The 15,320-nt window shown below is 44.4% G+C and overlaps 1 protein-coding gene across 1 annotated transcript; it reads right to left on the reverse strand.

The window, feature by feature from the left end:
* Positions 1-10,716: 10,716 nt before the first annotated feature.
* On the reverse strand, positions 10,717-14,614 carry cenpx (centromere protein X). Its single transcript, XM_071530528.1, has 5 exons — positions 14,564-14,614; positions 13,732-13,783; positions 13,579-13,632; positions 13,394-13,482; positions 10,717-12,044 (listed from the first exon to the last, which is right to left on the reverse strand). The coding sequence occupies exons 1-5, from the start codon at positions 14,597-14,599 to the stop codon at positions 12,030-12,032; spliced, it is 246 nt and encodes an 81-aa protein (XP_071386629.1). The 5' UTR covers positions 14,600-14,614; the 3' UTR covers positions 10,717-12,029.
* Positions 14,615-15,320: the final 706 nt, after the last annotated feature.

Genomic DNA, 15,320 nt, shown 5'->3' on the forward strand with positions numbered 1-15,320 from the left:
TCCGCTGCTCCGCACAGAAGAAGCATCTTGTTTTTCAAGTGGTGGTTTTCTTAAGCCACACTGTTTGATGTGGGCTTCCCTTAATCACACTACATGCTCTCTAAACATGAACTACATTCATCTTCGGTCCATGACTTTTAGATTTCTTGTGTTTTTTTTCTTCCCCCCAGTTTGTCACTGCTTTTGTTGAGTTATTGTGCAACAATGTAGTGAGACAAGAGCAAGACAATGTCCTTGATCTGAATGAAGTGATTGTTTTTGATCTGGTCAATCCGGCACTTAGGCTACTGAGGGAAGAGTGAACCTCTAATCCTGGATGGGACACATGTGTTCTTTGTAGTCTTAATGTCTCTCTTCCTCTTCTGTCCACATCACTGTCTGATGGGACACAGAGTTAGTATTAAACCGATGCCTCAGAGGGAAGCCTACCATTAAGACGGAGATGTTGTGCTCTTTGAGGCTGAGGACTTTTAATTACAAGCTGCAGGCCCGATGTAGTAGTGTCTCCTCCGTCTTGCTGAATAGAGGGTTGGCTCGGCGCTGGCTGGAGACCTGGTGCCAGCCTCTGGAGTCAGTGTGTCACTGGCGGGTATTTTGTGGGTACGAGACAAGGCATGCCGCCACGCCGAGCGTGACTCCACAGGGGTCCCGAAGGGGGGCAGGGATGAAAGGCTTTTATCTCCCCTTACTCCCCCCCCCCCCCCTCTCTCTCTCTCTTTGGAGCTTTGACTGGCATGGCAGTAGGTGGAGGATAGAACTAGAATAACCAGACCGGTTGTTAACATATCAGCCCTTGTTGAAGCTTCAAGGGCATCATCCCCCGAGATCAAAGTGATGCATTCAGTCCAAAAGCATGACATTGTTTTGCACAACAATCCATCTAGCCTCCAATTCAGCTGTCACTGAATGAGGAAATGGTCACGAACGGCAATGGCAGGCTTTCACCGTCCCTAATGGGCTTTGATGATCCGGCACAAAGAAAGTGTCATAATGGTCTCATACAAAGTCTAATGTCGTTTTTTTTCATTTGTTTATTGTTGTCATTAAACTGAGAATGACCCAACCCACACCTTTGTGTATTCAGTAATGATGATGAATGTCTGACAAATGACTGCTATTGAGCCAGTTAGGGCGTGTTGGTCTCTCTCTCTCTCTTTCTCTCTCTCTCTCTCTCTCTCTCTCTCTCTCTCTCTCCTTTCATTCTCTGCTTATTGTGTCCTGACTTTCTTTCTTTCTTTCTTTCTTTCTTTCTTTTTCTCTTTCTTTCTCTCTTTCTCTCTCCCTCCCTACCCTCTCCCTGCTTCTTTATTTCCTCCTGTACACAGCTCTTTCCCTCCCTCTCCGGGGTGCTGCTGTGAGTATCTCCCGTTCCCTCTGGGACTTCTTTATTTTTCAGTTTTGTTTTGTTTTTCAGGCACTCTGCATTTATACCCAGCAGCCCTTTGATGTTGTTGCCTGGGTGCTGGTGGACAAAAGAGCCTCCATCAGCTGGACTTAAGGATGGGGTGGTGGGGGTTAGGAGGAAAAAAAAGGAGAAAGGGATGAATAAAGAATCAAAGCAACTGGAATGGGGTTTGGGGGCGGAGGACTCCATGTGAAACTGTGAACCATGTACCCCTCTTAAATATGGGCCTGGACTTCACAGTTGTCATTGCTTTTCTTTTTTGGCTTTGTTTTCCCATTGTGTTACATGTCATTGTCTCCATATGTCTATTTGTGGCCATGCCTTTGTTGGCACTGTATATTCTCATTCTTTAAGTCAGCCGATGGGTGGAAAAAAGAAAGGCCAGTGCGTTGCTCTTTGCAGCCAGGTGATGTGAAAGAGCACCAGCTGCTGGTTGGCCCAGTAAAGGTTTCTTCTCTCTGTGTGCTGCTGCCTGATGTTTCTGTGTCATCCTGCTGACGGGCCGCCGCTCTGTAGCACCCTGCCCTGTGGCACCCTGGTTACGACCTCTCCCTAAAACACGGGGCAGACACCCTCGTCCCATGTGCTCCTCTGTCCCCCCCTCCCATGCGCAGCAAAGGCTACTGATGCCACTGCGGCCCCCTCACTCTCCCACAGTGGGGGAGAGACAGTCTGTGCTCCCTCAGCCCATCAAATCCCTGCGGGACCACTCTGGTCCATTGGAGGTGAATTCAGGGAGCAGCCTTTGGTGGTGCCGACACAGCAGCCTTCTTTCACCGAGGGCCTCATTAAACCTGACAGCATCCCCTCAGCCCGCGCTTTATTGTTCAGCCAGCTCAATGCTAAATGGCAATTAAAGGCATCACCAAGGTGCAGGTATTAATGCCTTTGAGGAGCACAAAGGCTTTGCAAGATAAAAATGACAGCTAAACAGTAATTGAAAGTTGTTGTTTTTTTTGGAGGATAGACACACATTGTTTGTACAAACTAGGTCACCCCAACCTTCTTTCAAAGGTCCATGTATTCTGTTTCAAACGTGCAAAGTCTCGAAAGTACCAAGTGATGTTTTCAATTACGCTTTTGCTGCAATTACGGTATTCGCTCTTAAGGAGGTCAAGATTACCTTCTGTAAGTGTTGTAATTCAGTAATCAGCTAGAACAATGTCGTTGATACAGACCTACACCTGCTGGACTTCAACCTTTATGTAACTTTAATGTCTTGGACAGTATTGTTGTTTGCAAGGTGGAAAATTCAGGTAATGCAGTAAAAATGGAACACGCCAGTTCTGTGCCAGGTTATTTTCCACTATAATTAGCAGATCAAAGCATAAAGTTATGTTCCACTTGTTATACTGACTCCACATATACAGTCATCCGAGTCTGTTTAGATCTGGTGCCCGCCAGGCTCTCTCCTCTATGGATTACTCGCGGACATACATCTTCACTTTTTATTTATTTGCGTGTGCACAGTCACGAAACAAGCAGAGGGTAAAGAGCATGGATTCCACATGCCGGAGGGGCTCCACTATGTAAACCATCAGACTAGGGTTGGCACATGAATCCAATTGGGAATAGTCATAGCACAGATGAATGAAAACTGTGTAAACAGTCTGTGGACCATCAATATGGACTTCAGTGAGGTGGAGGGATGCAATTGTAACATCTGTCCCTCCAGTTACACTAGAGAGTGATTAGGCCATATTTATAGGCAGCACAGGAAACAGACCCAGCGCTTATCTTATTGTGGAAAGGTTTAACACAGCTGGTTTGCGAGGACAATAAGAGATCCGAAGCAAAGACAAGGCGCTGGTTGCCTGTACAGTATTTGGTAGCTGTGGAGTGTTGTCAGAGCTCATCGCTCTGGGAATCCTGTCCAGGAGATTTTATCGTCAGAGTGGGGATTTGAGTCAGAGAAAGTGCAGAAATTGAAGACAGTTCACTAAGATTTCACTCACTCTCTCATAACACTTCAAACACAGTGAAATAACAAAAGGAAGTCTGGCAATCAAACATCGCCGTGTTTGTCTATCTCTATCATTACCACATTTCTGGGTTTTCCCATTTCAAAAATCATGTCTGTAACCATATAAGATAGACTTAAGTAGTTTACTCAGCTGTAGATGAACACGTTCTGCTTCCCCTCTTCTCAGTGTCAGAGATGCAACGAAGAATAAAATTGCTCAGATGGCTTTGTTTTTACATTGTTGGTGAGCATCTGACCTTCCTTTTCATATTGTGACAATATTTCTTCAACTACGAAAGATGAAGGAAGGAGATAGGGCCACCGTCAGCAAATACAAGGTTTCATAACCTCAAAAAGCGCTGTGCATGTCCTGTCCTGTGCTTTCTGCGCTTTCTCCACCTGGGTCAGCAGCACAGCTCCCTAGGATATCCCATTCATAAAGTCTTCCCATGACCTCAGCGGGATGTAAATGAACCTGTTGCTGGGTCTGAATGTGACATTGAGTTAGTATTCGATTTATTTGTCCCACAGTAGGACAGTCTTAACAGACAATGCTCTATAATATCCCTATTGAGGAAAAAAAATGTCATTTTCAAACTTACAGAATGTGTGAAAATTTATCTGTGACTGTATTCCAACCCAAAACTATTGATCTTTAAACATTTCGGTTTGCTAATGCTGCAGTTTCTTGTCTCGCACACTGTGTCATAGAATTTCATGCTGAGTGTCTTTGATATATATCTTTGATATATATTTGAGTTAAACATGCTTAGTTTCTTCCAAGCCCCGCAGATGATTGAATAAAGGCGCTCTTTCTGCTCATTTTTGCTCAGTGGATCTTTTCTTTATTAGTTGATACATTTCATCCCATCACTCTGAACCATGTCTCTGCTGAGTGCTCTGTCTTTTGGAAAGGTCTTCATCCAGCCCAGAAAATAGAAACCAGCAGCACACTTTTGAGCGCCTAAACGAAAACACATTTCAGTAGAATTGTGTTTTCACTCCTACCATTGCTACTTATTTCACTTCGGTGTTTATTTAATGATTAAGTGTCAAATGTGAGTAGAGGATGGTGTATATGCGCCTAGCTGTTATGTGGTTAGATTTGTACATTTGAATTTCAACTTTGTTAATCTAGGACACCTCACATCCTGATGTAAATAAAGAATTGCACTAGATTGCTTGTTTTCCTCTGTCTAAATTTACATTGGAGTTCTGCTGTCCAGCAGCAATTGTAAGTCAACGAAGTCCTCACCCCCACACACACATCCACAGCTCAGTGATTCGGGTTCCTGTGCCAGGGGTGGAAACTCTCCGGTGTTATTAGTGAGCAGGATCAGTGCTGGATGGGGGGAATGAAAGAGGACTGGGGGACACCTGGCCTTTTCTCTTTGGTCGCTCAGACATGTCATGGCTGCGCCTCTCGGCAGAATCAGGATGCAGGATATTGCCCTTCCATTGATGTGCCTTGTGAAGCTCCTTCAGCCCGTGCAGTGTGTAAATGCAACATCCACCGGCACCGGTGGGGTATCTGGTCACAGTAGATGGTCCTGCTTCCACTCCATTGCTCATTCTGATACCCTCTTGCTTTCCTCTATGGCAGGGGGACTAGCTTGTTTGCCCAAATCAAAGGCATCCAGATTACTAGATCATTCTGTGATTCATGAAGTGCCCCAGGAGGAGTGATCTAGCGCCAGCCCCTGTCACCAGCATGGTGCCAAACATGGTGTTCTTTTGGCCACCTCTTGCTTTTGAAACACTATGGGATGACATCACCATGGCAAGCCTGACTGACACCCAGTTAGAGGGAGAAAGAGTCAGACCGAGAAAAAGAGAAAGGGAGAGGCAGATTGACTGTTTAGCCAACAGCCCCCTAGTCAGACACCATAAAAGCCTCTATAAGTCAAATTCAAAGGAGTCTCCTCTCTTTTCTTTGCCCGCTACATCTCATAGTCTTAGTCTCAGTTTGTTGTTAGATGTGTGTTCCATCATGGGGCGAGCGATTGAAGTGGTTTTAGAACATGCCGGTACTTTTGTTTTATGTACAGAAAGGTAAGAGCAGCGGCGGCTCTTTTGAAGGCCTTTCAAATTTATTGTTGTTTTTCCAGGGGAGGAGTTTTTTAAATTACAGCTCGTTGAGATTGGATCTGCTCTGTTGCTGTTTTTGGAGAGGGTTTACGTTTCATGTCTGGAAATGAGTATTGCCCTCGCCTCTCCGTCAAGTGGGGGTAGAGAAACAGCGGGCCAGGGTGGTGCAATGTACCTGTGTCCAAAGGTCAAAGGTCATCTTGGCTCTCCCTTTCTTTCTATAATCACCTTCCTCTGTTTTCTCACTTGATTTAGGCATCCTCAGTGAGAACAGAGTGAAATCAAACCATGTGATTCGCAGACTTATTTCAGAGCATCAGTTCTCATCCATGTTGTGGGCCAACTGTCCCCTGGAGCAGCAAACATACATCATCCAAGCTCCAGTTGTGTGATGTGAAAGTGTTGCGCCGTGCCACGTGTGTACTAACTCTGTCCTCCTCTTGCTCCTCCAGGCCAGCCTGTTTCCAGCAGCTCTGGTTTATTTCTACTCTGATGTCAAGACAGGTTGGTAAATCACCTCTCCTGGTCCTTTTTTTTTTATTAGATTTCCTGCCAGAGAAACAAAAACGGCTTGAGTTGCCTCTTCCTTTCCCTTTCTCTCAATGAGAAAAAGAGACACCTCGCATCGGAGCACCCTGCTGTGTCTCCTATTGACCCTAGCTCAGGTTTCACCCTCCCTCCAGCACCACGTTCACACGAATTGTATGACGCATGTGCTGAAACAGGTGCACCTTCAAAGTCTGAAGGTGAGCGGGAGCATTGATGCAGCTTGTGATATATTTTGAAATTAAACATTCATGTCAAGTATCAAAAAAATTATTGAGGGCAGACCTTCTTGACATCTTAAAGGTACTGGGTAAAGGATTTGCCCTAAGCATTTATCTGTCTAATAAATTGTGATAGTGAACATCACTGCTACAGATTCTACATATGGTACTTTTAAGCAGATGTTTTCTATGAGATTCCAGTATGGTGTAGGCATCCTTCTAATACATACATATCAATCAAAACCAATTACTCTCATTCATAATGTGTCGATCTGATCCCCATAGCCAGTGACCTCCAAGAGCGGCTGCTGGACCCCAGGATCCTGTCCTCGCAGTCGGAGGAGACCATTAAAAGGTGAATCTCAACCTCTTTGTGTTCCTGTTCATAGCCCTCTTCCTAATCATATCTAATCAACAGTCTCCCTTCACAAAATGCACCATAGGTCGTGCCACAGTCTGTGCCCATTCTGCTAATAACCCTCAGTTGTGTCACTGGATGGAGTGGGGCTCAGGGGAGAGGCTGGATACAGGTGAGGCTGTGTGTTCATGCCTCAATGCAAGCTTCCTCTCCATTAATTGCTGTCAGGCATCGGCACTGTTTATACAAAAAGGTCCTGAGATCACCAGATATGCAGAAGTCACATCAGCTACATCCGGCACACCACTGCTCTGCAAAGAATAACATCAACAACATGAAAGCAGAGCGCACATTTTCTGCCACTGATAACATCTATGTGTTCACATGCCATCATAAAAAAATACTGTTGTTATTTTTAAATCGTTCTTTTAGTGGTGTTTATCGCTTGGATGTTAGAGGCTCTCTACTTAAACTTAAAAAATCCTTGCAATAAATCACCGTGGGTTTTAATGTCGGTATGGCAAAGCAGAGTCTTAGCTCAAAAGTTATAATTCATCCTCACTTAACTAAACATTGCTTCAGTACCAATGGTAGATGGTGTCTCTGCCCAGCTGCAGGTGGAGTGATGAGATCCATACCTGTCCCAGAGAGCGAGACTATCTCTCCTCTTTGAACCTGCAACGCAAGGGATTACCGCTCAGGTTTGCAGAGACACAGCAGACAGGGAGCTGTTAATGACAAGGACCAACACTGCGGCCTGACCTCTGACCCCCGCACCCTGACCTCTCCTGCAATCTGGCATGAGCCCTTGTCCACATGAAAGCTGTCCTGTTGACTCACCAGGGCTAATCTAGAGTTCCGGTGCCCCCCAACCACTGTGAGGAGAGACAGTCGACATCTTGGCCTCTCGTCTTGTTGTGGTGGGACGTTAAGACAGACTCATTTGACCCGGTGGAAAAAGTGGGAACATATATAATTTTTCCTCAGCCTTAGGAACCTACTTCATGCTGTGCTCTCCTCTGATTTCGATCTATATATGGTGAGAGAGGGAATCAGATGCTAAGATGTTCTACTGCTAAAATCTCTCATATCATCTTGCTGGTTCAGTTTCTATCAGTCGTCCAGGTTGACGTTAACATCAGGTAGTAGCACGCCCATTCATCCCTGTTGTCCCCAATATCTATTGTGTGATTGCAGTGGATATTAGCCAGTTGCTGCAAGCTACACAAGTCTGTTGATGAAGTCCTTTAACAAGCCTAACAAAGGGCAGGCTCACACTGTGCCACCTGCCACCAGCTAAAGAGATTTCGGTCATTACTTGCTCCTTTTTAAATATCATCAAACATCGCCCCTTTCATGATTTAAAGCACATGACCTTCAGGTTCACAGCTTCTCTAAGCCTGACTGGCAGACACTCAAGGGCCCATGCTGCAGTATTTTTATATCCCTGCTTTTGATGGGACCTAAAAATAGAGTGCTCCGCTGACCTCCGGCCCTGTCGGGTCTGAGCAGCTCATTTGGGGTACGAGCCCACCTCCCCCACACCCCCTTTTGACGTCACCTTGGCCAAACGGCCTCTTTATTTTTAGACGCTCCCCGAAACTAATTGAATGGCCTTCTTTCATTGAGTTTGTGCAGTGTTATGTAAGGGGATTACTCTGTTGTTATTGCCTATGCCCTGACCACGTAGGCCACCATACAGAGGAGGGAGGGGTGGAGATGGAGAGTAGAGGGGAATTGGGGTGGAAGAGGAGGGTAGTGTAGTTAAGGTAGTAGAGCAGCGCTCCAGAAATAACCCAGCCCCGGGCCTAATTGTACATCCCTCTTGCTCCCTTTTCCCTCCTCAGCTGCATGCCAAGGTCTTTGACCCTATCATCCACCTCACTGGTTCCGGAAGAGTCCTTTCCGCCCCCTGTGGCTACCAAAGCCCCAGCCGATACACAGAGCACAGCAGCAGACCATCTCCAGCCTCAGACTAACAGCCAAGCGCCACAACCAGTTAGGAGTGATCCCAGCAGAGCGCCCAAGTGGCTGAAACTGCCAGGTATGTTCTAATCATCCCCGGCGCGGGCCCCGTGGCTCCTTAACGAAGCTTAGCCCGAGGACCCCGGGCCCCTCAGAGAGGCCCGGGGCCTCCAGGAACCCCCGCATGTCACAGCAGTATATACAGTCGACAGAGACACCGCCTCTCTATTTACATTCTCTCCACACACGCTAGTCTGCCCCGAAACACACACATGCGACCGTGCCTGCGTGCGTTTCTGTTATACAGCGATGTAAATGTTTGCAAGTAGCCCATGTGTTTGCAAGTTTTCATGTAGTTGTGCGTGAGTTGCGTGTGAGCGCAGGGAGCGAGGAGCGTCCATGAGGAATGCGTTCGCTCCGTGTCCCCTGCAGCATTCCTGCATGGTTAGACAGCTCCATGCCCATGAGGGGGCTGCTCGGGCCTCTTGTCTCCTGCGCACTAATGCATCACAGCCGTAGCAAGACCCAGCACAACATATACATGCACACAAACATCCAAGCACGCACAGACGCAGCATCACACATTTACTATATCACTACATACAACGAGATAACAGGCCTGCATGGGTAAAATGATGATGATCTTCCTTTTAATTCTGTAACATAAGTGTCCAGCTTGCTCTACCAGCAGGTGACACCTGTAGAATTTCACTGTTGCTATAAAACTGAAACTATTTGCACAACAGCAGATTTTTTTTTCTTTCCAGTATCTTTTTTGTAAGATTTCATAGCATCACCTTAAAGTTGTAACCAGATCCACAAAGTACAGTTCAGTCAGTATAAAGCGGATTAAAAGCTTACAGTCTTACTCATGAAAATGATGTATACGATACAGTAAATGTTTTTATGCGCACATTGATGGTAAAAGTGAAGGTTTTATACGCCATATAAGCCTTTTAAACTTTGATGTGGTTCATACACTTGAGATTTTGCCTGCTGGGATATTGTTACCGCCATCTCAGGAAGGCCAACAGTCAGGGAAATAATTGTTCTGGGTGTATTATGACCGCTTGTCATTGATGGGACCTTTACAGTTTGGGCCTGAGAAGAAAGGAGCTATGAGATGACAGAATATTGGAGAGCCGAGGAAGCTGTGTCATTTTCAGCTGTAACAGACAAAAAAGGAGACTAGCGAGCAGGGAATTAGGGAGTGAAATCTGACATAATCCTAACATACCCTCACTGGGACACTCAAGACTGATGCAGACGACTCCACCCTTGAGCAACATCACCCTCTATCACCACTAGAATTACCAAAGAGCCTTATTGTTAATCAAACTTTATAACATACTGGATATGGACTTACTGCTCTACATTCTGCCATTTTTTTCAGCGGTTTTCCAGCGGTAGGTCCAAGTAGGTAGGACAGATATTTCCAGAACTCAGAATAAGTGGACAGGCTTTGATTTTATTTTATAATGATGTTGTGATTGTTTAAATTTAGGTTTCCTTTGTGGGGCTTAAAATGAACATGACCATCAAGAACAACAGCATCATGACTGGTGATGCCAGCTGTCAGGTGAATGCTCCACCATTGTCATCGACACAACTCAGTATTATTGTAGATCAAGCAAAGTCAAATTTAATTTATCTCCATGTAATAAAAAGACAAGCTGAAGAAAGGTCATGGTAGTTACTGGTGCTTCTATAACATCAGTATTGATAATGATGGCTACAATCAGGGAAATATCTGCAGCAATGATCGGGGCTTTATCCCATGTGCAACACTGTCCAAGACCAGCCAGCGGGCTGGAGACGGATCAGTCTCTGTCTCCTGGGAAAAGCTTCTCGCTCCGGAGCTTCTCCAAAGCGTCTGGACTGGCTGTCGACACTCCCTGCCTTTAATGTATGATCAAGAAAAGCTTTAACTCATTACTCTCTTCAACGCCCCTCCCCATTCTTGTCCTAACTGCTTTCGCATGTTTAATAATACTGCCTTCAGATGTAATTTGTTCCACTAAGATGCATAAGGAGAAACGTTGTACAGTAGTGCACTACTTCACCATTACAGAGACCTTCCAACAGCTCATATTGTGGAGAGGAAAAAAAAACATCTGTGAAATCCAAGAGAATAAATGTTTATTACATTTGAGAGAAATGACAATCGGGAAAGGACCTTTTCAGTTCTATGATAAACTTCAAAAGAAAAACATACATACATTTTATATGCGGCATGGATAGCCTACATGAGTGTGCATCTTCATGTAACAATATGCAAATGTATACAACTTTTCAAAACTAGAAGGCAAGACAAGCTTCTTTCTGCTAAGAGAATGTCAGTAGTGATTGACCTATTTTTGGTCATGAAATGCACCAAAAATATTGTATTGTATCTAATGATTCTCACGGCATCTTTAAAATACACATCACACAACCAAACAAATCTCTTCCTTAAGGCCTGCTGTATGTGTTACTCATGGGAAAAGACTGAATCCAGTCTGGACCCTAGTGAAAAAGGTGCTGGGTCAAACTCCAGGTGGCGCGTCCTTGAGCACCTAGCGCAGCCTGGGCTCCGACTTCACCCAAGTTGCTTCCAGCTGTACGTGAGCAACAGTGGTAAGCGTAGTGACTCACCCACCAGCCACACAAATAAATAGTGTGAGGTGTTGCGCAGCTATGCTGACTCAGAGTGAAGACACGCTGGTCCCAGTGCACCACTGGTAGAAAACCATCAGAGGCTCCCAGGTTAGAAAACCCCACATAACCCCCTCCCTAGCAGTCCCAACTTCCCCTTCTGCTGTGATGAAAGGGAGAGAAAGCACCTCTACTACTCGCCTCTTCTGTTTATTTACCTTCAGAATTACACCCTACTCCTCTTGGACCATGTTCCAATGTGTTTTGTTATGTTTCCTTTCAAACAGAATATCTATGCGTGTGGTCTCTGGCCGTGTTTGGCTAACACACGCACGCACATTCACGCACGCACACTCCCATTCAACTTTCCCCCTGTGCCAGAGGTCCCCGCTGCCCTTCCCCCCACCTCTAACTAAACATCGCAGGACAGCAAAAGGGAACTTCAAAGTGGCCGGAGGGGGTACTCCTTTTTTCCTGGCACTTGTCATCATCTAAGGGACTGGCTGCTCCCCTTATTACTCTAATTGCTTCCAACTGCTCCAGGAGGCTTTGATGAAGGGCGCCGGAGAGCATGCTGGAAGCACCTGTTGTTGCACAGAGGAGCACAGGTGGGCCCTATTGGTGGTGGCATGGAGCGGTGCGGACAACACCGCTGCGCTCTACTTTTTAAATTAAACAGCTCAAATAAACATCATAGCCTGTGAATCTTAATGTAATGCAAGATTTAAATTAATATGCAAATACAAATACACAGAAAAAGTATAAACAACAGGCAGACGTAAGTTGGTCGTAGGGCCGACTTGAGCACCGCATGCAGCACTCTGGCTCCATCTTGTGGCACAGTCGCTGCTAGAAATCCAGCAGCTGCAATGGAAAGGAGATGAAAGGCCAAGAGATTAATGTGGTTATGCTGATTTTGGTAATGGAATTTTTTGGCCTATGTCCAATTTGTTTTTTATGGCTAACCAGTATTTTACATAACATCCAAAAGACTAAATATAGGCCTAGTCGAGTTGCCAATAGTTTGAATTAGTCCAGGGGGTATTTCAAGGAAATGGTTTTAACCTGTGGTATTTATCCAAACCCAGGCTGAGATGAGCTTCTAACAACTGAATCTCATATGCAGGTAGGAGACGTGAGATGAATGCTGATATGTCCACCCACCCAATTACAAATGATATTGAGAGTTGAGCCAAAGCCACATTCCACGACATGAGTCATGACAACAATTGATTAAAATAATAGGTCACTGACTCTTTATTACCAACTATTTAAGAATATTAACTAAAATACAATAAGGAGTGGAGAAGGATGTATGGTAGCCGTTTGCTTTCAAGAAGCATGTGTTCATTTCATGCACTTGATTCATTTCAAATGGCAATCCACATTGCCTCAGGGTGTGATCAAACCAATGGAAAGCCCTGCAGTCAAGTTACTTTGATTGTCATACAGGCTACAGGTGAACTAACCTGCAATGGTGCAGATTGGCCTTGGAAGATATGATGTTATAATTTGAAGCAGCCTAGCCTTGGGCTTGCATCATACAACCAATTCTGAATTCAGGAGTTAAACAAGGAAAACAGCACTTCCTGAAATGCCACCCAGGTCTAAAAAACAATGAAAAAACATCAGCATCTGATCTGACTAGAAACTCCCCAGTTGTCACGCCTGTTCTGTTTGTTAAAACATAGGCTCCTCAAGTGCACTCTAGGCCAGTGGTTCTCAATGTGGGGTCCGGGGACCACCAGGGGTCCTTGAGGGGGTTCCAGGGGGTCCCCAGCAAATTGATGAATTGTTAAACTCCACCATTATTTCATTTACAAGAAGTTAACACAATTAGAGAATGTAGTAGAATGACTGTTTTGATCATAGTTTCACTGTTATCCCTCTACCTACAATACAGATAGTCATGGAATTCTGGACAAAATTGTATCTAACAATAACAATATTCTCAGATTTTGGTTTGAGAGACAGAATCTCATCAAATGGGGGTCCATGGCTCTAATGTGGACTAAATTAAGGGTCCTTGACATGAAAAAGGTTGAGAATCACTGCTCTAGGCCACTGTAATCTGGGAGGAAGAGCTCAGTAAGAGACACTGGAACAGCCTTTGCCATTTTTTTTTGTAGATAAATCATCATGCATTCAAAAATGTATTAGACTTGACTAATGCATGAACTGATTTGGTTTCAGAGGCCTTTTGAGCTACACACCAGCTGAGGTAGGATCTTTTCGAAGTGCTCAATGTCTACTTGGTCACAGTCCTCCGATTCAGCTTGTTTCATTGATCTCATAGCAGCCTCTGAAAATTAAGAGATAACAGATCAAGACTTGAATCATTAAGTAGGCCTAATCCAAACATACTATATACACAATTGTAGGCATGAAGCATCCTTACCTTGAACAAATACTTTCAGCATCTCTGCCATGAGCAGGGCAGCATCACCACTGACTGTAACAGAGTTCAATTTGTTAATCAATTAGAAATCATAACTCTCCAACATTGTTTTGGGTAAGTTAGTTATATCAAGCTGCTATTTTCCCAACTCACGTTTCGTTTTATCCTCCTTGAAGAAACTTGACAGGAGTTTGCTCACTGTCTCCTATAAGTGAGGAGAATATACAACATCATTTACAATTACAATGTAATTGACACTGACTTTCAGAGCTCTTTTGCACTAAGTTGGTGGTTGGAGAAACTAGCAATCATTTCTTAAGTGTTTCCCAGTCAGAGTGCCGATTAATATAATCTAGAGGTAGGAAAGACTGGCAACAAAATATTTAATTCCACCATAAAGCAAAACTAAACTGAGCATTTAGCCTGTAGTGCACGGCATTTATGTACACATTCAGAGCAGGGGTATGAGTCCCACTTGTCATCACTTCTCTTGAAATGCTGCAAGAGGCTTTTAATTAATAGTTTAAAATTTCATTTCTGATGCATTTTGATTTTTAGCTATTAAACCCCGTGAACACCTGGAACTGGAGACATTGTTTCTGTCTCAAATTCCTAGTCAGAGCTCTTGATAGGCATACAAGTAGACTATGTGACACTGACAGCATTTTATTCACCTGACTTAATTGCTGCATTGTATGCCGAATTAAGGGAAGCACGGTTCTCGATGAACCAGGTAGATTAAAATGCCAGATTGTTGCCCATAAGCAAGGCCACACTAAATTTCCAGATTTCTTGAATGCAGTTTGGCCTGCGCTTCTCCCCACATAAGAGAACGGCAGGCATCGGCAAGGTTGCTGCCTGACAGTTATATGTGCAGAGTGATTAAGCTACTATAAGCTACTAGTATAGAACAAGATGGATTTAAGAGGAACATTTGCCTCCTCTGTAACTACAACTGCTGTCACTAAAAAGCGTTCGGTCCTACCTTCTTAAACTCAACTTCAGGCTCCCTCTCCGCCATGTTTCATACTAAACGAGAAACTTCGCGCTCTGCTTAACGATTGGCCATCGATCTGTTACGTCAGTCGTAGACGCGACTGACGTGGAAAGACGAGGAAAGCAGAGACAGACAGAAAATAGGTAAAGCTAAGCCAACAGAGCCGGACAGTAGGACTCTCTCCATTAACGACAATGATAAAAATCTATTTATTTATTTTAAATCTAACATGTTTCTGTCCCTCCCTACTGTTAAGTTGTCATAACCTTTCGTTTGTGCCGACAATAAATACATGTTTGCCTTGCCCTCTGTCACTTAAATAATGTGACGTAAACATGTATATTTTTTCCACAGCGTTTTTTGCAAAGTTTCGTGTATTTGTATAGCAGAAAAACTCATGTAATCGTCGAAACTGGTTGTACATAAGGTAATCTGAGAAACACAGAAGCTCTCGCTACAAAAAAAAAACAGTGAGAGCGTATTATTAAAGGCCTGAGCATTGTACATGGAGACAAAAACTTACAGAATGTCATCAGGTGCATACCGTGCATATTGGTTAGCTTTCGTTATGTCACAACTATGTGACCCAGTTTCTGGCCTGTCATCATTTTGAGACCCTGAACCATGTTACTTTTTTATGGTTATGTATTTGTCCAACAATAGGAGCAGAAATACGTAATTGACAACACCTGCATTAAGTAACGCCTGTCACTGAAACTCAAAATGAGTGATTACAGAGTGCCTC

Source organism: Centroberyx affinis, unplaced genomic scaffold (genome assembly GCF_046629955.1).
Source record: "Centroberyx affinis isolate AG114_WGS23_722 - 3 ecotype Tasmania unplaced genomic scaffold, CSIRO-AGI_Caff_v1 ptg001934l_1, whole genome shotgun sequence".
Classification (NCBI taxonomy): Eukaryota; Metazoa; Chordata; class Actinopteri; order Beryciformes; family Berycidae; genus Centroberyx; species Centroberyx affinis.